Source organism: Ruditapes philippinarum, unplaced genomic scaffold (assembly GCF_026571515.1).
Source record: "Ruditapes philippinarum isolate M1 unplaced genomic scaffold, ASM2657151v2 ctg4221_1_1_1_1, whole genome shotgun sequence".
In the NCBI taxonomy this organism is placed as follows: Eukaryota; Metazoa; Mollusca; class Bivalvia; order Venerida; family Veneridae; genus Ruditapes; species Ruditapes philippinarum.
In genome coordinates this window covers 164,063-184,253 of record NW_026865215.1, presented here as the reverse complement: position 1 = coordinate 184,253, position 20,191 = coordinate 164,063, and the positions used below count along the sequence as shown (strand labels likewise).

At 34.9% G+C, this 20,191-nt stretch overlaps 1 protein-coding gene across 6 annotated transcripts in view; it reads right to left on the bottom strand.

Annotated features, from left to right (window-relative positions):
* Nucleotides 1-20,191, bottom strand: part of LOC132728191 (protein Jumonji-like) — a 29,463-nt gene extending 9,272 nt beyond the window's left edge. The window contains exons 1-13 of one of the 6 annotated variants that reach the window (XM_060713825.1): nt 20,050-20,191; nt 18,656-18,774; nt 18,115-18,275; nt 17,263-17,376; nt 15,330-15,440; nt 12,155-12,309; nt 7,932-8,107; nt 7,231-7,557; nt 4,951-5,994; nt 2,939-3,143; nt 2,044-2,240; nt 1,331-1,401; nt 657-741 (exon numbers count right to left, since the gene is read on the bottom strand). In XM_060713825.1, coding sequence (XP_060569808.1) covers nt 657-741; nt 1,331-1,401; nt 2,044-2,240; nt 2,939-3,143; nt 4,951-5,994; nt 7,231-7,557; nt 7,932-8,107; nt 12,155-12,309; nt 15,330-15,440; nt 17,263-17,376; nt 18,115-18,275; nt 18,656-18,751 — 2,742 coding nt within the window. In that variant the 5' untranslated portion in view covers nt 18,752-18,774; nt 20,050-20,191. Of the gene's footprint in view, nt 1-656; nt 742-1,330; nt 1,402-2,043; nt 2,241-2,632; nt 3,144-4,950; nt 5,995-7,230; nt 7,558-7,931; nt 8,108-12,154; nt 12,310-15,329; nt 15,441-17,262; nt 17,377-18,114; nt 18,276-18,655; nt 18,775-20,049 lie in introns of all 6 variants that reach the window. The other 5 variants (XM_060713822.1, XM_060713823.1, XM_060713824.1 and 2 more) reach the window with 5 other exon arrangements.

Genomic DNA, 20,191 nt, shown 5'->3' with positions numbered 1-20,191 from the left:
TTAAAAATAATTACAAAGAGTGGGTTTGATGCAAAACATCTATAACTTTTATCTCATAATAAAAGGGTTACATCCGTTTCACACCAATGCACCTAAAGGCATTCATTTCTCTCAATGTCACAGGAAGATCAATCAACCGTACCCTGCTGAATTTTTAAAATGGACTTGTCAAGCTTTCAGTTTTGGAACTATCCATTATCAATTTTAGGGATATCATGATGAAAATATGAACAGATGTGCAGACTGCCCTTGCTCTATACTGGAGACAATGACTAATCACTTTTTAGTTCCAGGATGACTTTGTTTTCGCTTTTCTAAGCAAACTGGGCAAAATGGAGTGAGACAGAGCAACTATTTTGCGCAAGTCGCCTACGTGATCCTCGAGCTCCAGCAGTTTAGAATTGAGGATAAATTTATGCATTAATCAGAGGCAACACAACTTCATAAGAAAGCCTTGCTCTTTACTGGAGACAATGACTAATCATTTATGGTTCCAGGAGGTCAAAGGTTATGCATCTGTTGAAGCGTCACACAGAAGTAAAAAACAACTTTATAGGAAAGCATAAATTATGTCCCTGCAGAGATTTAGGTATACAAATCTCTCTGGTAGATTTTTTCTGTGCTAGTTTAAACTGTATACAAAGGGAGATAATTACCTGCGGAACTTGAAACTCGTCATTCGTGGCAGCATCATTATGTAACCTTTTTATATATTCGAGCTGTTCTGTTATAGGGCTCCACCTGGTGGGAAAAATAAGCATCAATATCATCTAAATACAGTCACACTTGAGTTACCTATCCCCCAAAATAAAAACTACCTGTACATAGAGCATAATTTTACAAGACATGCAGGTCAATTACATATCGATTTATCATGAAATTCTTTTTACAGCTATTCACACTGTACCTCTGCTCTTGCATGTCATCAGATACTTGTCACAGTGAAGGCCACTCATACTGGTTAACTGTTTGTCAGTCTGCCCAGGAAACATGCAGTGGTTGCAAAGTGCTCTTGCGAATTAAAAGTTGAAAACTGCCTTGATCGGAAGGGTAAATTACCAACACCACATATATCACACCTGCATTTAGAGGTCATAAGTCATCTACCACACTATTTTATCTTTAAAAACTGTATAATGACCACACCTGACAGTTCTTGTTCGTGCAAATCTCGTAATTTCAATTAGAAAAAATTTGTGAATGGTGAATTTCCAAATAAGTATACTGTTTGGCTTTGTGACTGAAGCCCAATTTTGGTCCCAAAGCTGCATGAAAAAATTACTATACATTGTACCAGTACTATATTATTGTTTTAAACAGCTATACTTACTTGTGCAACATCTTATGTATAAACTGTATTTTTGTTGTAAATCTAATATCATCTAGTTCTCTACTATCCATCTACAATAAAATATCATAACTGTTGTATATTATCACATGAAAAAATAAATGAAATCTGTTAAATATTGTAATATATTAGTTAACACAAGCATCTTCCGAACTACATGCAAGTTCACTATAATTGAAACTGTTCCCTACAAAATGTGCCAGCTGTGATTGAAAAATATAATTCCCCACTTCTATATCTGTAAATAAATAACAAAATCACCTAAAACATTTAAAATACCTAAGTGACACAAAGCTTTTATACAAAGAAAATCAAATTCACTATATTTGAAACTGTTCCCACTACAAATGAGCTAACTGTGATTGAAAAATACAATTATGCCACCCCCACCCCCTCCCCTCCTGTTAATAAATAAAAAAATCACTGAAAACTTTTGACAATTTGACCTTGTATGTCAGTGTCATCTAAGGGTCAAGGCTATACTTCAGTTGGTCAAAATGGTGTTCTTATATAGAGTGGTATGTACAGTCTTAATAATTATGACAATGTTAGCCTAGGTTTATAAAGAAGACGGACAAAAGAGACAAAAACACTCCCTCCGTCTCCACTATCCTGATAAACCGACATAAGAAATGTATAAAGAGAAGAAGGAAATTTGGGTTTTCAATTTGCTCAGAAAATCTGGGCAAAATTACCTTCCAGTTACAGGGAGGGACTATCTTACACATGCCATACTGTTCTGCTTCGGATTGTATACTCTGTATATACAGGATCGGGTCTCGGAACTGTTCTTCCGACGGGTAATATGTAGGACACTGAACAACTGCAGCCGGATCCGAGTCACCGGGGAAACGATCAGTCTTTATACGAATCTCACCAGAATTATCACTACCTGAAAAAGCCGTATAATATTGATTTCTAATTTAAGAATAAAGATAAATATATGATAATCATAAATTATTTATTTAAACATCACTCAATGATACAATTTCAAGAACAAATCCAAATTCTACATGTTCTTTTTTTCCGGTGATACATTTGCATATTTCCTAACCTAAAGATAATACTAATATATATGTGCAGGGAACAACTTCTCTCATTATTTGCAATTACAAACGGCTCAACTGAAATGCCAATTTTTAACCAGTGACCTGCTTAATTTGCATAATGGATTTGCCTCGTTTTCAAATAGAGTCTCGTCAGAATGCAAACAAGTGCAACAGGTCTGGCTCTATACTGGACACAAAGCAGGTTAATGGCTAAATACCACTATAAACAACTTACTGAAACTTGATAAAGAACTTCTCGATCCCGACGACTCTGAGGACAGTTTCTTTTTTTCACTTCCATTCCTCCTTGAAGTTTCTGTCAACCTTTTACTTTTCCCGGACTGAAGAGCTTTGCTAACAAACTTTAATTTCTTGTTTGCTGCCATTTTCGCACATTTTAAAGCCTGTTTTAAATGAGTTGTTGCCCGTGTTATTGGTTTATGAGGCTTAAATGTTTTCTTCACCCGTAGTGACGTTGCTAGTCGCTTTTTGGGATGTGTTTCTAAAGAATTTAGATATTTCAATTTGTTGTTTGAAATACCTCGTGTTTCTTTAGCCCGGCACTTCAGAACCGATTTAAACCGGCTGCCGTTTTCAATTTTGTTTCTTTTTGGTGTGGATGGCATACAGTTTTCATTCAAGTCACCTGTAGATTTACGTTTTCTCATACCATTGCTTTTTGGCGTATGATTCCCCTTGCACTCGCTATCTCTCTTTCTGTTATGCTGTGTTAACTTCAATTTCTTCTGAAAAAAAGAATATTGACATAAATTATAAACTGGTTTAGGTACTTGAAAGTTTTCTGTGCATATGATTGAAAACAAAAAATAAGCTGATTATCATGGTCTTAAAGGAACTGGCGTAGTTTATTTTTGACATGTTGGGACTGGAAATATTTTTTCGAGGTCATTGTTCCACTTGCTGTAGGTTTAAACAAACAACGTGTATGCAAAATTTTTGATCATTTACTCATTTTTCCAGAATAATTATTGTTAGTGTAAAATTAAGTAAGTTACCTTTAACACAATCCTAAAATGAAACGAAAATTATTAAATACAATTTCATTAAATTTTATTCATTAATTTCAAAATTTAATTAAGTAATAATGACTGGTCAATAACTATCTTCAATCACATCAAATGATTCCAGCATAATTTAGGCAGGAATCTTGCACATTTAACTCCCTAGTTTTGCTTATCAAAAAAAAAAATAAAAAAAATATCAATGACAAAATGTTGTTGTTGTTGAAATCATTATAACAAATACTTTTATTATATTCTTATAAATGAAATATTGAGAAATACTGATGAAATAAAATGCGTTTTTTCATGTCCCATATTTTCACTGTAAAAATCTAATTTTCACTGCAGTGAAACATATTTTCTGTATTTTCACTGATGTCTTTCTGGAACACTTTCTCATTAATTCAGCCAATACAAAAAATTATAGGGGAAGTCTTTCAAATTGTAATGTCAGAAAAGAGAAAAAATGTATATAATAAAGAGAATATTCAAATTTTTTCTATAAATACAGGATTTATTTTCATCTTGTGGTATGAAAATCATCATATTTCACTCCTCTTCAAACCACTTGATGAAAATAAATTCTTTATTTATAGAAAAAAACTTGAGAATAATCGTCTATATGTATATTTTAAAAGTGATTAAATCATGGACTTGTCATTCAAATAAACAATATTTTATAACTTTGTAAGTTTTATAACCTTAAATTTCACTGCAAGGTCTCTTTTCTTTTTTAACATGCCATTTAAGGGCCACTTCCCCCTAATATCATGTAGTTTTCCTCTTAAATTCTTTAATTTTAATTTGTAAGTTTTTCCTTGCCCTTTTGTCAAATACCATTTATTTTCCCCCCAAATTCAAGTGAAGGGTGCTAATCCCAGCATGTTTGGAAGAAAAAAGTCCTGCATTGTCTTATGTAAAGAGGTGAAAACCTGAGAATAAATGACAAGATCTCCTTGTTTTACATTCATTTATAACTTACATTTGAGCTACAGATCACAACAGAATAACAATATTTAGTCTTGTGTTAAAACACATTCTCTAGAAATGATAAAAGAATATCAGATTAATAAATGGTCATATCAAACAACAAACAATGCAACAATGAACTGTCAAAATGTGTCATAAAAGCTTGTGTATATCAGTATATGTAAACAACATATAAACGCATGCAAACACATATATCAGCTGCGTCACAACAAAACCAACATAGTGCGTTTGCAACCAGCATGGATCCAGACCAGCCTGCGCATCTACGCAGGCTGGTCTGGATCCATGCTTGTCGCAAATGCACTATGTTAGTTTTGTCGTGATGCGGCTCATATAACAAAACAAATTAATCTAACCATAAGCACATTAATATAAATACAACAAAACAAAACATTTCTGTTAACTTTAACGCCATAACTCCAAAACCAATGTGCCGATGACTCATACATCCGACACAAAACAACGCAAGAACAAAAGTTTTTGTGCAAACTGTGACAAAAAACAAGAATTCAACTTAATATTCAAGAACTTCTTGATATACCTTAGACTTTGTACTCTTAGGCCTAGACTGACTTTTAGCATGGTATGTCAATTCCATAGGTCTTGGTGTCGAACTTGATAATGGTTGCACACTTTTCGAATGTTTAGACTTTATTTGAAACCTGACGTATTTCTTAATCTTGGAATAACTATGGTCAGACAATGATAAATTCAAGTTCTCCGCATTCAAACTCTTCACCAGTGTCATATTTTTCGCTGCGCTCCGTGTCATTACTTTCGTAACTTTCAACACATTCTTACCCTGTTTAGGCAGCAACTCAAATGAAGGTTTAAACAGTTGATGTCCATCTTCTTGTGGTGCTTCAGTCTTTGCAAACGAGTGTGCCCTTTTCACTTCAGGCGAGAGTAAGCCTAATGAAGTTTCTCCGACAGAGAGAATTTCAGTAACGTCTAGAGATTCGTTCAAACTTATGTCAGTCTCTGGTAAAATATCTATAGACTCGTCAAGTTCAGATTCCAAAGGTTTCAGTAGCGATGCACAAGACATGTAATTAGGGTCATAGAGTTCATTTGCGCCAAGTGATAATATTCTTTTAGACCTTTTTAAATTGTCATTCTCTTTGCCAAAAGTAAGCATTTCTGACAGTTCAGTTTCAGTCTCAATATCGGTAATGTTAGATAGTTTTGACTGTTTGAAATCAGCTGCAATTTCTGAAAAGTATCTATTTTCCCCTATTTTACAGGTTTGAGACTCATTATTCAAGCATTTTAGGTATACTGACGGATCACTATCAAAAGATGCTTTATCATCCAAGCCTTTCAGGTATTCTGACTGATCATTATTAACAGATGCTTTATGATCATGGAAACTCAAATGTATCCCAGAATCCTCTAGTAAAATGTTACTTCCTGTTTTATCATCTTGTGACTTAATTCTTGAATCATTGTTTGAGAATTTATCAATATAATTTTCTGTTCCTTCTCCACTTGATTTTGTTTTGTCAATAACTTGAACACATTCATTGGAATTTTCATAGTCTTCCAAAATTGTTTCCTTCCTTGATATATTTTGATCACTTTCAGGCTGTTTAAAAGATACAGCAAAATAAGAGCTGTAGGTAGGACAATATGCTTGACTTTTTTCAGTGCTTGATAGTAAAACAAGAAACTGGATAATTTAGAATTTTCAAAAGTTCAAAAAAGTTCATGATTTTATCACAGGCCATGAAAGAGTTATGGGCCTGGTATACTGACCTCCTATCATGCTCTCAAATAAGTGTGTATATTTCAACCGAAGTAGTTTAAGAGATACAGACTTACACACAAAAACTTTACGAAAGTTTGATGCTGACACCAATGTTGATGCTCGGGTGAGTACAACAGCTATCCCTATTTTTAAAAAGTTGATTTAATCATTCAACTTTAAAATGCTTCAGCTTTAATAGAATGTCATTTTTTAAACAAAAGACCATGTCATGTTTGTGCAGGCTATACAAACTTTGCATTGATTATTTTTTTAAAACACCACTAAGAACCGCTACCATCAGCATGTTAATTGTGAATCTTCATTGAATACATTCATACTGGATTTGAGTTTCAAAGAAAGATGTTCAATCATTTTTTTCATATTTATAACGATAAACATTTATTTATCAGAACAAGGGTAACATTCTGAGAAGCTATAATCACAAATATCATAAAAACAAAGCAAACTTTTATATATTAGACAGGTCAACATGATGCATTTTTTTATGAAGATGTAAGGGATTTTCATTCCCATACTGTATAAGTCTGTTGTTTTTTTCTGCGGTGAAATTATTTCTGCATATTCTGCAGTCAGTTTCAGAACTGCAAATGTTATAGGTCATGTAATGTGACTTAGACATTGATCCTTATTTTTAAGATGAGCAGCAAAATTTAAATCACGTTTTGTCCAAAGAATGTGCCACAGAAATAAAGTCTGCAAAAATAAAAACATGCCAAAATTTGGTAAAACTGCAGAATTTGGAGTCCGCAGAAAAAAAACAACACTTATACGGTACTATGATCATGTTATGTCACAAATGTACATGTATATATATTCAAATTAAAGAGCAAGCAAAAACAAGACTAAGAAGAAACTTTGTCCTCCAGTATTGTATGAGAAAAATTGCGTCAAAAGTTCATAATAATCTAACCACACACATTACACAAGTCAAATCCAATCATTACACAAGACAATATCAAACCACAACAATAATGAGTTACACAAGATTTAAAATACACACCATTTCGACATAGACATTTAGTGTACAACACAGCATACATGAAATAAGATTACCTTTCTTTTCAGCAGTTCACCGTCTGATACGGAAGCTCTTAACTTTTTCACGCCCTCAGGTTTCTTTGGAGACGCTCTTCGAGCAGCTGTCAGTGTTGCCATAGCTTTCCTCTTCAAAGTAAGCCGGTCACCCATATGACCTTTAATTGGACTCTTTGGCTTTAATTTCGATGATGGTCCATATGAATCTGCTAGTCGTTTTCTGCTCCCTGGTGAAAGCTTTGAATCAGAATGTTTTCCTCCGCGACGGAGATTTACAAAACCTCGTGCCGTTTCTGGGGTACTAGCAGAAGCCCTGGCTGCTTTCCTACTTGGTGTTTGAACTCTCTGGATAAAAATAAATCTACTATTCAAAGTACTTAATAGATTGCAATAGGTAAATATCTACCTGTAGATAATGAAATTTAATCTACATGTAATGGAATGTGACTAATGTCTATATCATTATAATTCAATATTATTAAGAAATAGAAAGGTATGGCTGATTAAATGGCATCCAAGGGTTTTAAGCCTGTAAAAAAATATGAAGGCAAAACCACTATTAACAATTTGAGCAAATGAACTGCTTGCCAGTAATTACCAATTTCACTGGAAGTGACTGACCACTAATCCCACATGATTTCTGAATCAGAAATGAGAGAATTTCATAGTTTCCTTTCCAAGTATTACGTAAAAACTAAAACATGTATATATATACATACCATAGGGACATCGGGCACATCCATGCTGTCCTCATTTTGATGACTAGTACTACTACTAGAAGCCGGTGAGCTTTCTCGCGTAAAACCGGACCTGCCATTGGCACCGGACATTTCCCCGTCTGCTTCATCTTTCTTCACGTTCATCAGATCAAGATGAGGTGGAAGCACAGATGTTCCTTCAAAGTAAACAACAATAATAATATGAGCAGCGTCATGACAAAACCAGTATAGTGGGTTTGCAACCAGCATGGATCCAGACCAGCCTGCGCATCCGCGCAGTCTGATCAGGATCCATGCTGTTTGCTATCAGTTCCTCTACTTGTTATAGGGTTTGTAAGTAAACACCATGTCTGCGCAGGCTGGTCTGGCTCCATGCTGGTCGCAAACTTACTATGTTGGTTTAGTCATGACGCGCTCAATTATATTCTAGATCACAAGTTCACGAAACATTCCTTTCAATCATTGCTAGCTATGATTCTTGTGTATGTTTAGGTTGGTTTTTATGCTGATTTTAACACACTTTTGTTCATATCTTGTTCAGCTGTCTACCTAACCAGTAATTACCAATTTCTCTGTAAGTCATCCACTACTTTTCTCGCATGATTTTTGAAATAACCAGACCAACTTTCATAGTGAAATTTTGCATAGCCCAAAATCAAACCAGTGACACAGGATTAATAATCAGGTGCTCTCCCCATCTTGCTAAAAATGTTTTACCTACCCCATCAGTAACAAAGCCAGCCAGTTTGCATATCCTTCAACTGGTGGTCTGACCCCGTCTCACATACTAATTACTATGTAATTTCAGCATCTTGATATCAAAATCCTTCACATAAACAATAGTCAATTACAAATTAACCCTTTCCCCCATGAGCATATTGTGAAAAATGGCCGTTTTCACTGAAAAGCCTCCTGTTACAAGTTCAAACTGCTATGAAACTATGAAAAATGCTTCAATACTAATCAAACTTGGCACAAACGTTGACTGGACCATTGCCTTTGTAACTACATGCTCAGTCTTTAATTTCCTGTTACCATGGCAACGAGGGGACATCTCAAAATTGCCAAAAATCACTATTTTGCCTCGATTTTTTCCATCAAAATTTATTTCAAAGTGCTGCAACTGTTCAAGGGATTGAGATAGAGTCGAAGGCTTTTCAGCGTTGGTTAAACGTTACATTATGATCGACCTGGGGTCATTTTTACCCTCTCACAAGTCCAAAATTTTCTTGGCGATGAGGGGGACTCCGCCCCCCTTCAAACCCCCCTAACAGAAGGGGGCACATCCCCCTTCTGGCAACCCCCTGATGTATCTTTTGGATGGGGGGCGGCGCCGAAAAAGTGCTCAATTTTTTAAGCAACATTTCTCAAACGAAAACTTATGTTTGGGGTCCAAATAGGACATTTTTTCACTATTTGAGGCCTTAAAAAAGGGGGGGGGGTCGAAAGTGCGTTGTTTCGCGTATATATGTGGTAAAGGGTTAACAAAAAATGATGAAAAACTTTGGAATCACCTAAAAACTAGTTTTTCCATGTTAACATGTCGTATTTCACCTAATTTTGGTGAAAAATTGATGTTTTGTAACATTTATAATTTTTTAGTTAACCCTTCCCCCATGAGCATATTGTGAAAAATGGCCGTTTTCACTGAATAGCCTCCTGTTACAAGTTCAAACTGCTATGAAACTATGAAAAATGCTTCAATACTAATCAAACTTGGCACAAATGTTGACTGGACCATTGCCTTTGTAACTACATGCTCAGTCTTTAATTTCCTGTTACCATGGCAACGAGGGGACATCTCAAAATTGCCAAAAATCACTATTTTGCCTCGATTTTTTCCATCAAAATTTATTTCAAAGTGCTGCAACTGTTCAAGGGATTGAGATAGAGTCAAAGGCTTTTCAGCGTTGGTTAAACGTTACATTATGATCGACCTGGGGTCATTTTTACCCTCTCACAAGTCCAAAATTTTCTTGGCGATGAGGGGGACTTCGCCCCCCTTCAAACCCCCCTAACAGAAGGGGGCACATCCCCCTTCTGGCAACCCCCTGATGTATCTTTTGGATGGGGGGCGGCGCCGAAAAAGTGCTCAATTTTTTAAGCAACATTTCTCAAACGAAAACTTATGTTTGGGGTCCAAATAGGACATTTTTTCACTATTTGAGGCCTTAAAAAGGGGGGGGGGTCAAAAGTGCGTTGTTTCGCGTATATATGTGGTAAAGGGTTAACAAAAAATGATGAAAAACTTTGGAATCACCTAAAAACTAGTTTTTCCATGTTAACATGTCGTATTTCACCTAATTTTGGTAAAAAATTGATGTTTTGTAACATTTATAATTTTTTAGTTAACCCTTTCCCCCATGAGCATATTGTGAAAAATGGCCGTTTTCACTGAAAAGCCTCCTGTTACAAGTTCAAACTGCTATGAAACTATGAAAAATGCTTCAATACTAATCAAACTTGGCACAAATGTTGACTGGACCATTGCCTTTGTAACTACATGCTCAGTCTTTAATTTCCTGTTACCATGGCAACGAGGGGACATCTCAAAATTGCCAAAAATCACTATTTTGCCTTGATTTTTTCCATCAAAATTTATTTCAAAGTGCTGCAACTGTTCAAGGGATTGAGATAGAGTCGAAGGCTTTTCAGCGTTGGTTAAACGTTACATTATGATCGACCTGGGGTCATTTTTACCCTCTCACAAGTCCAAAATTTTCTTGGCGATGAGGGGGAATTCGCCCCCCTTCAAACCCCCCTAACAGAAGGGGGCACATCCCCCTTCTGGCAACCCCCTGATGTATCTTTTGGATGGGGGGCGGCGCCGAAAAAGTGCTCAATTTTTTAAGCAACATTTCTCAAACGAAAACTTATGTTTGGGGTCCAAATAGGACATTTTTTCACTATTTGAGGCCTTAAAAAGGGGGGGGGTCAAAAGTGCGTTGTTTCGCGTATATATGTGGTAAAGGGTTAACAAAAAATGATGAAAAACTTTGGAATCACCTAAAAACTAGTTTTTCCATGTTAACATGTCGTATTTCACCTAATTTTGGTGAAAAATTGATGTTTTGTAACATTAATAATTTTTTAGTTAACCCTTTCCCCCATGAGCATATTGTGAAAAATGGCCGTTTTCACTGAAAAGCCTCCTGTTACAAGTTCAAACTGCTATGAAACTATGAAAAATGCTTCATTACTAATCAAACTTGGCACAAATGTTGACTGGACCATTGCCTTTGTAACGAAATGCTCAGTCTTTAATTTCCTGTTACCATGGCAACGAGGGGACATCTCAAAATTGCTAAAAATCACTATTTTGCCTCGATTTTTTCCATCAAAATTTATTTCAAAGTGCTGCAACTGTTCAAGGGATTGAGATAGAGTCAAAAGCTTTTCAGCGTTGGTTAAACGTTACATTATGATCGACCTGGGGTCATTTTTACCCTCTCACAAGTCCAAAATTTTCTTGGCGATGAGGGGGACTCCGCCCCCCCTTCAAACCCCCCTAACAGAAGGGGGCACATCCCCCTTCTGGCAACCCCCTGATGTATCTTTTGGATGGGGGCGGCGCCGAAAAAGTGCTCAATTTTTTAAGCAACATTTCTCAAACGAAAACTTATGTTTGGGGTCCAAATAGGACATTTTCTCACTATTTGAGGTCTTAAAAAGGGGGGGTCGAATGTGCGTTGTTTCGCGTATATATGTGGTAAAGGGTTAACAATAGTCAATTACACATTAACAATAGTCAATTACACATTAACAATAGTCAATTACAAATTCAAGGACGGACATGACCATCCTACAATTTCACCATGGTGAGGGTTTACTAACATAACTCATTACTGTACATACGACTTTTGTAAACAAATAGCTTCACTACACAGAATATGGAATGTCCACAGACCATAATTAACAATCAAAGGTTTCAAAATTTACAAGCATAAGGTTCAAGTTTTGAAATTAAATAAAACACAGATTAATCATCTAAGCCATCAATGCAAGACCTAACAATGTTGAACATTGGCTATGTATATAGGTAAATCTTAACTACAATTGAATTTACTAACCATTTAGAAATATTATCAAAGCACATAATGAACAAGATAATAATTTTGTCACCTTAGTGCAGTAACAGGCCAACTCTTATTAAATTTCAATAGAGGTTAAACTGTTACAGCACTAAGGAAGACGATATACCGATTATAAAAATTCCATCTCACCTCTGAAGCATAAGTAAGTTAAGAAATCCTCCGTTTTGGGTCTCCCGGGAAACAATTTTATCGGGGAAACTTTCAGCTTTGGTTTAGACGGCATTTCTACTGGTGTTGTGGGAGTTGAACCCTGGGCAAATTTTCTCTGCGCATGAATCTTCTTTCTATCAATAAAAATGACATACATGTAAACTTTGCTACACAATTTGGATTTGAAAAGATAATTATAATCTCTTATGCCGTATGCTTTTAAGCATATGTGTAAACTGTAATAAATTCTTCTGCCTTAATATGAATTCAGTTTGGTATTATTATTTACACAAATTAGTTGTAAACCTATGTACATAAAAATATGATAATTTGTTAGTGTGTAAAATTGTCCTTTTACATAATGTCTTTGCATATGTGTAATAAATCTTATTCTAACACAGTAAAATGTTGCATATTTGTAGTTAAACCCTTTACGATAACAAAGAATCAAATTAAATCTATTCATGTATAGGCAAAACATTACTATATAATTATACAAATATTTTACATGGTCCATGTATTATTCCACAACAAAACTTGTATGAATATGAAAAACTTTTCAGCTTTACTCCTGTAAAAAGAAGTCTTCCATGTTTTATTTCAGGCGCAAGGAAGGCACACTTTTCGCCAGTACATTAACAATGTGCCCATAAGCTAACAGAGTAGCTTCTTTAGATAGAAAAAATAACCATCACTGGCCATCTGTCTGACACACAGACCTGAATCACTGTAGTAAATTGTGTCACGACAAAACCAACATAGTGTGTCTGCACCCAGCATGGATCCAGACCAGCCTGCGCATCCGGGCAGTCTGATCAGGATCTATGCTGTTCGCTATCAGTTTCTCTTTTTGTAATAGGGTTGGTAAGAAACAGCATGGATCCTGATCTGACTGCGGGGATGTGCAGGCTGGTCTGGATCCATGCTGGTCGCAAATGCACTATGTTGGTTTTGTCGTGACGTGGCTCAGTTGATTTGCTTCAACCGTTATCATTCAGCAAGAGACCAATGAAAGAAATATGTGAAGTATACATTAACACAATATATGTAGTGAAAATACTTGGCATAACGTTATAATGTATTTTTGTATAACAACCAATGGAGACAAGTACCAAAATGTTTCAGTAAAATAATCAGTGAAAATAAGCACAAGATTAGAATAGTTCTTTCAGTCACAGAAATATAATATATACTGAAATTTATTCTATCACTTAAATGTCTGTAAACATAAACAATGTATCACTTAAACGTCTGTAAACTTAAACAATGTATCACTTAAACGTCTGTAAACTTAAACAATGTAACACTTAAACGTCTGTAAACTTAAACAAAGTATCACTTAAATGTCTGTAAACTTAAACAAAGTATCACTTAAATGTCTGTAAACATAAACAATGTGTCACTAAATGTCTGTAAACATAAACAATGTGTCACTAAATGTCTGTAAACATAAACAATGTATCACTTAAACGTCTGTAAACTTAAACAATGTATCACTTAAACGTCTGTAAACTTAAACAATGTATCACTTAAACGTCTGTAAACTTAAACAATGTATCACTTAAACGTCTGTAAACTTAAACAAAGTATCACTTAAATGTCTGTAAACATAAACAATGTGTCACTAAATGTCTGTAAACATAAACAATGTGTCACTAAATGTCTGTAAACATAAACAATGCATCACTTAAATGTCTGTAAACATAAACAATGTGTCACTAAATGTCTGTAAACATAAACAAACAACATAAAAACATCGGACAGACAGAATACAGCGGCACATAATTATTCTACTGTAAGAAAATGGAGTCAAGTTAGACTGAAACAAAGGGATGGGTATGCATGCAATTTTAACAATACAAAGAAATTAACAAATGAGCCGTGTCACGACAAAACCAACATAATGGTTTTGCCACCAGCATGGATCCAGACCAGCCTGCGCATCCGCGCAGTCTAATCAGGATCCATGCTGTTCGCTTACAAACCCTATTGCAAGTAGAGAAACTGATAGCGAACAGCATGGATCCTGATCAGACTGCGCGGATGCGCAGGCTGGTCTGGATCCATGCTGATCACAAACGCATAACGTTGGTTTTGTCGTGACGCGGCTCAAATATAAAATAAAAAAAATCATATACCTCTTATTGTACATAAAATATGGATTTTTCAATTATTTCTCAGTTAAAACAAAACTTGAAACAGCAACAATGAGAGTTTAAATCCACAAATGTCACACTTAAATTGCATAGACTAACATCTGTTATCAAGACAATGCAATAGAAAACATTACATTTGAACCACATACTGAAACCATGACTTCAAAGTGTATAATTTCCTATACTTTGTTTCTTTCCTTGAAATAAAAAAAAAATAAACAACAGAAGGTATATAACAAGTAGGGCTAATATAACAAAAGTTTAATCTGTGGTGATACATCATGTAGATTTGGTTTGTATAAAAACCATGCGAGTCTATCAATAATTGTATAGTTAACAATATGTAAGTATTACCCAGACCAAATTTGATTGTCTGGTTTGCTGCCAATTTCATATCTTTGCAATCGGTCAGCTTTCCTGGATAACTAACCAGAAATTACCAATGTCTCAACATGTGACTGTTTTTATTTCTACATGATGTCTAAGACAAATGACTAATTAATTTAAATACTCAAGGTTTAAATCAATTGTCACAGAGAATCACAGAGAATTTTTGGCTTGACTAAGGATTGAACCAGTGACCCCAGGATTACAAATCAAATGCTATTCTTGAGCTTATTGGGTTGACCCTTATTGCTAAATACTGGTTTGTTACAGGGATGGATTCGAGAGCTTTTCAATAAGCTTATAGTTTCCAACACAATCTAAACTAAAATAAATTTGTATTATCTAAAACTAAGTGGGTGGATTCACTCAAACTAAGTGGTTGGACCCTCTCAAACTAAGTGGGTGGAACCTCTCAGGCCATATAAAAACCCTCAGATTTTACTTCTGTTAAAAATGCCCTATCAAACACATGCATAAAATATTTTGTCAGTGGATATCTAAAACTGGCATGCAGAAGCGGAACAATTAAAATAAAACAACAACAAGAAATGTACTGTACAAGTTAATGTGACAAAAATACCGGCAAGACTTTTTGACAACAAACCACTTACTGATGAGTCACACTCGGATAACGAGTTGCTCTAACCCCCGATGTGGAGGGCTCGGGACAAATTGGTGTGAATGAATTCACAGCAAATTTTCTTTGGGCATGGTATTTTGTCCTGAAAGTGGTATTTTTACATTTAGTTTCAACTAACAAGATGAATATTGCTAGGAAACCGATACAAAATCTTTAAAAAAAAATTAATTTTATATATCAGACCACATCATTATTTGCAAACTATTGCATTTTTTTTTCAGAGCAAACACAACTGAATACATACATTATTTTAAGGCAATTACTTTGTCTGGGATTTAGACTTTACGTTAGCGGCATAGCCAGCTGAAGGCAATCATACTAGCCTCTGCTAACTGCTTAATATCAGACATGACAATAAGAAATTTGAAGTCTGGTTAGGTTCCTCACTTCCTAGCAGATTGATATTCAAACTTTGTCATTTTTTTCTTCTGAATTTCGTTAGAATTAATAAAATTTAAATATCAAGCAGAGATATTTTTTTTAATGATGACATTTTCCCAGCATGCAAATGATTAAGTTTATATATAATTTAAGACATTTTGGCATGTTATAATTATATGCTAGAATATAACTTAAATTTTACCTGTTGAGCACACCTTGGTCCTGAACAGTATTTACCTGTTTGAAATTGTTTGCTCTGATTTTTTGTGTTGTTAATGTTTTATTGCTGAAGTATCAAAATCTGTAACTGATTAAATAGCTAAGCACTGGAGGACAAAGTGCTTTATTCTCATGTTCTTTAACACACCAGCTTACCAAAAAAAGACCCATGAATAACAGATCAAAATTTTACATCTAATTTAGAAATTTACTCTTTACACAACTAGAACTCCGCGAGTCGGATGTGTCGCCTTGTGAACAATGTAGTTTAGGGGAAATGGCCAGGACAAAAATGAAATATGAAAAATAACAAAGGGCAATAACTAAAAAAATAATAAGTGCAGAGCAGCAGTTTCTGTACACTGCACTTCTTATCAATAAGATCTATCATCCTATGATGTTTCAAGTCCATAGCTTTCATACTTGAGGAAAAATGACCAGGACAAAAATAAAGTAAGAAAAGCAACAAAGGGCAATAACTCAAAAATAAGAAATGCTGAGTATCAGTTCTTATGCACTGCACTTCTTTTTAATGAGATCTATCATCCTATGAAGTTTCAAGTCCATAATTTTTATACTTTCAGAGAAATGGCCTGGACAAAAATTAAGTATGAAAATAAACAAAGGGCAATAACTCAAAAAATAAGAAATGCAGAGTACCAGTTCTTGTGCACTGCACTTCTTCTTAATGAGACCTATCATCCTATGAAGTTTCAAGTCCATGGCTTTTATACATTAGGAGAAATGGCCCGGACAAAAATAAAGTATGAAAATTAACAAAGGGCAATAACTCAAAAATTAGGAATTGCAGAGTACTGGTTCTTGTGCACTGCATTTCTTCTTAATGAGATCTATCATCCTATGAAGTTTCAAGTCCATAGCTTTTTTAGTTGAAGAGAAATGGCCCGGACAAAATTAAAGTATGAAAATTAACAAAGGGCAATAACTCAAAAAATAAGAGCTGCAGAGTACCGGTCCTTGTGCACTGCACTTCGGGTTATTGAAAGAAGCATGCATACCAAGTTTGAAGTCAATCAGACTTATAGTGACTGAGTAATGCTCCGGACAAGCTTTAGCGGACACCGACGCCGACAACGACAACAACGCAGACGCCGCCGACAAAAGTAACCCCTATATGTCACCTTTTCAAGGCGACACAATAAAACCAGGTTGCCTGATTCACAATCCAATGCTCTACCTATTGAGCTAACCAACGCTCTACCTACCGAGGCAACCATCAGCTCCAATTAAGATTCTTCATGAATAGACAGTTTTATAAACAAAAGAATACAGATCATACATACTTCTTAGCTTCAAGCCTAGTTGTGTCCCTTTTTTCTGTAAAACTCTGAGTGGAGTCCATACTACAGCTGTTCTCGTCTATGAACTTTGACTCAGTCAAAGAGCTCAAACTTGCTCTACAAAAGAATGAAGATATTTAAATCTGTCATGTGACGCTTGAAGTAGGGACCTAATTTCCTGAGTGCTTCAAGTTATCATCATCATATCCAACACACATGCACAATAATTTTTAAATCCATCCAGGAATGTCAGAATTGTTGACCAGACACAACCATCAATGCTCTTTTTAATGCTAAAAATCTTATCATGACTTTAGAATACAGGTGTAACCTTGACCTTTGAGGTAGGGACCTGATTCATGAGTGCTACAAATTGTCAGTATGTCCAACACATATATGCATAATAATTTTTAAATCCATCCGTCAATGACAAAATTGTTGATTGTATACAAACATTAGAGATTTTCTTTTTTTAATTCCTTTGAAGCCAGAGTGTGACCTTGACCTCTGAGCTGCAGACCTAAATATTGCATATTGACGACACTTTGTCCCATTGTGCTAGCTTAGTTATTAGTCCAGAAATTAATACAGTTTCAGAATGACTAGCGTATTTGAAGAAGGAAGAATATAAACTTCTTTTATCAAAAAAAAAAAAAAGAGAAAAAAATAAGAAAAAATGATATTGAGCACTGGCTATCATCAAGAACTGTTTACAGGCAATAAGTTCACGCTTTAAACTCACACATCATCACCTTAGTGCAATAACATAACAAGTCCTTCTAAATTAAATAGCAGTTAATCAGTTATTGCACTAAGGTGACGAACTGTCATGTGCTTTTCACATGAACACCCCACCTGCTCTGACTAGTAGACATCCCTTCCCTAGAGTCAGTTATACTTTCATCATCATCTGGTTTATCATCTCTCGACTGTCTTCTAGCTTCCTGTAATGATGCATACAAGGCCTTCTTCAGTTCCCGTTCTTCCTTCCATGACAATCCCGACACTGAGTCATCCTGAAATATATTTCAAAAATAACATCCTCAAAATGAAGTTCCATGACTTAAATTGTCATCACAATTTATTAAGATACTGAATTTATTTTCATTATTTACTATTACACTGAATTTAATTACTATAACTTGCTAGCAACTGCGAGCACGATGTGTGCTTAGTAAAATTTAAGTTATATTTATATTGTAAACAGTTTAAAGTTCTAAAATTTATGTTCCAAGTTTTCAGGTGAAATTATATTGAGATACTCACTATGATACTGAATTCATTTTTATTATTTATTATGTGTGACTGAGTTTATCACCATAATTTACTAGCATTGAAGCAAGATGTAATCTAAGTTATAAATATATATTGTAAACAGTTTAACTGAAATATATACCAAGTTCTTAGGTGAAATATTTCTTTTAGGTCTCCTATTCTTCAAATCTGAAGCTGACCGTCGTGTCATCATTGGTTTTGGTGTCCTGCTCACCATTCTGGTATCCCTCACCTGGTTCCCTGTTCAGATAAAGATAGTGCATTAAAACTCTGTTAAATCAAGTTAATTAACCTTTTCAAAAATCTAGCTAAACACTGTTTAACGTTATGTTACAGTTACAGATTTAGCTCTGGCTTATTTGATCTAATTATCATGTACAGCATCATTAAGTCAACCATCAAAAACTTTCTGTTGATATTTTTTAGAATTTAATTTTCAAGGTTCTTGAATAATCTACATCTTCATTAAACTGCTTCAAAATCGTTAACTATTACACTAAGACAGGGCTCTCGTTTGGTAAAATTTGGGGCCGATATTCCCCCACCAAAAAAGTGTGTTTTTATCCCCCTAAAACCGAAAAAAATCCCCCTTGAAATTAATATTTAACGAGCATAGAAAATGCCGAACGGCGAATGTTTATTCTGCAAAAGGCAACCAGAAATTAGTACCAGGGATTTTTTCCAGGATTTTGGGAACATGACCCATACCCATGGAATTGGGAATTTCAGCGGTGTTTTGTTAAAAATTGGGAAAAATGCATGACTGAAATTTTGCAGTGATTAAATGAATGCAAACAATCACTGTCTAGGATGGCATCTTCAAACATTTAAGCACTATTACAGTGAAGAAGCCCTTATTTTCAAAGATTTTAGAATTTTTATTCAATATTTTTATTTTGTAACTTTCAATTGGGAATTTTTTCCTGTGGATTGGGAAAATAATATACTATTTTCAATTGGGAATATGACCCAATAACGGCTATAAAATAAGCCAAAAAAATCCCTGAGTACGTATTCCTCGGACGGCAATAGGAAATTAGTACGTATATATGATAAAACGTTCTGGACATTTTTAAGCATTCCAACATGTTGCACAATTTCAAATCTTACCGAAAAAAAATTCCCCCTTGAATGAAATATATTTGAAAATCATGCAAAATTCCCCCCCCCCCTGTAAGGACTCTGGCCCCAGTTTCAATATGCTAACAAGAGCCCTGTAAGAAGGTGCCTTGTCTGGGATAAGCTGTTAAAAAAAAGGTTCCTAAGAAAAATGTGTTATCTCGAAATTTATTACAAAATGTTAACTATACTGTAAGTTCATTTCAGGGCATATCTTTAAAAGTTAACAATAATTTACAGTATCAACCTTATTATATCTAATTTATTTTAGTATAATTTGGTTTTTCTACCTTTGTCCGAATAGATCATCCAATTACTATGCCACTTCCTAATTAAGAGTTGAAGAACTCGGGTTCCAATATTGCAAAGGGAACGATGTTAAGCATGACCACTTACCTCCGCTGACTTAACGACTATGTAAATGTTTCTTCTTAACGATGCATGAGTATCAAAAACACGGGAAAAGTGAGGTTTAATTGGATTTTCATTGATGCTTTGTTTCGCGAAATGAAAACCGCTACCATACACTTGGCTAGAC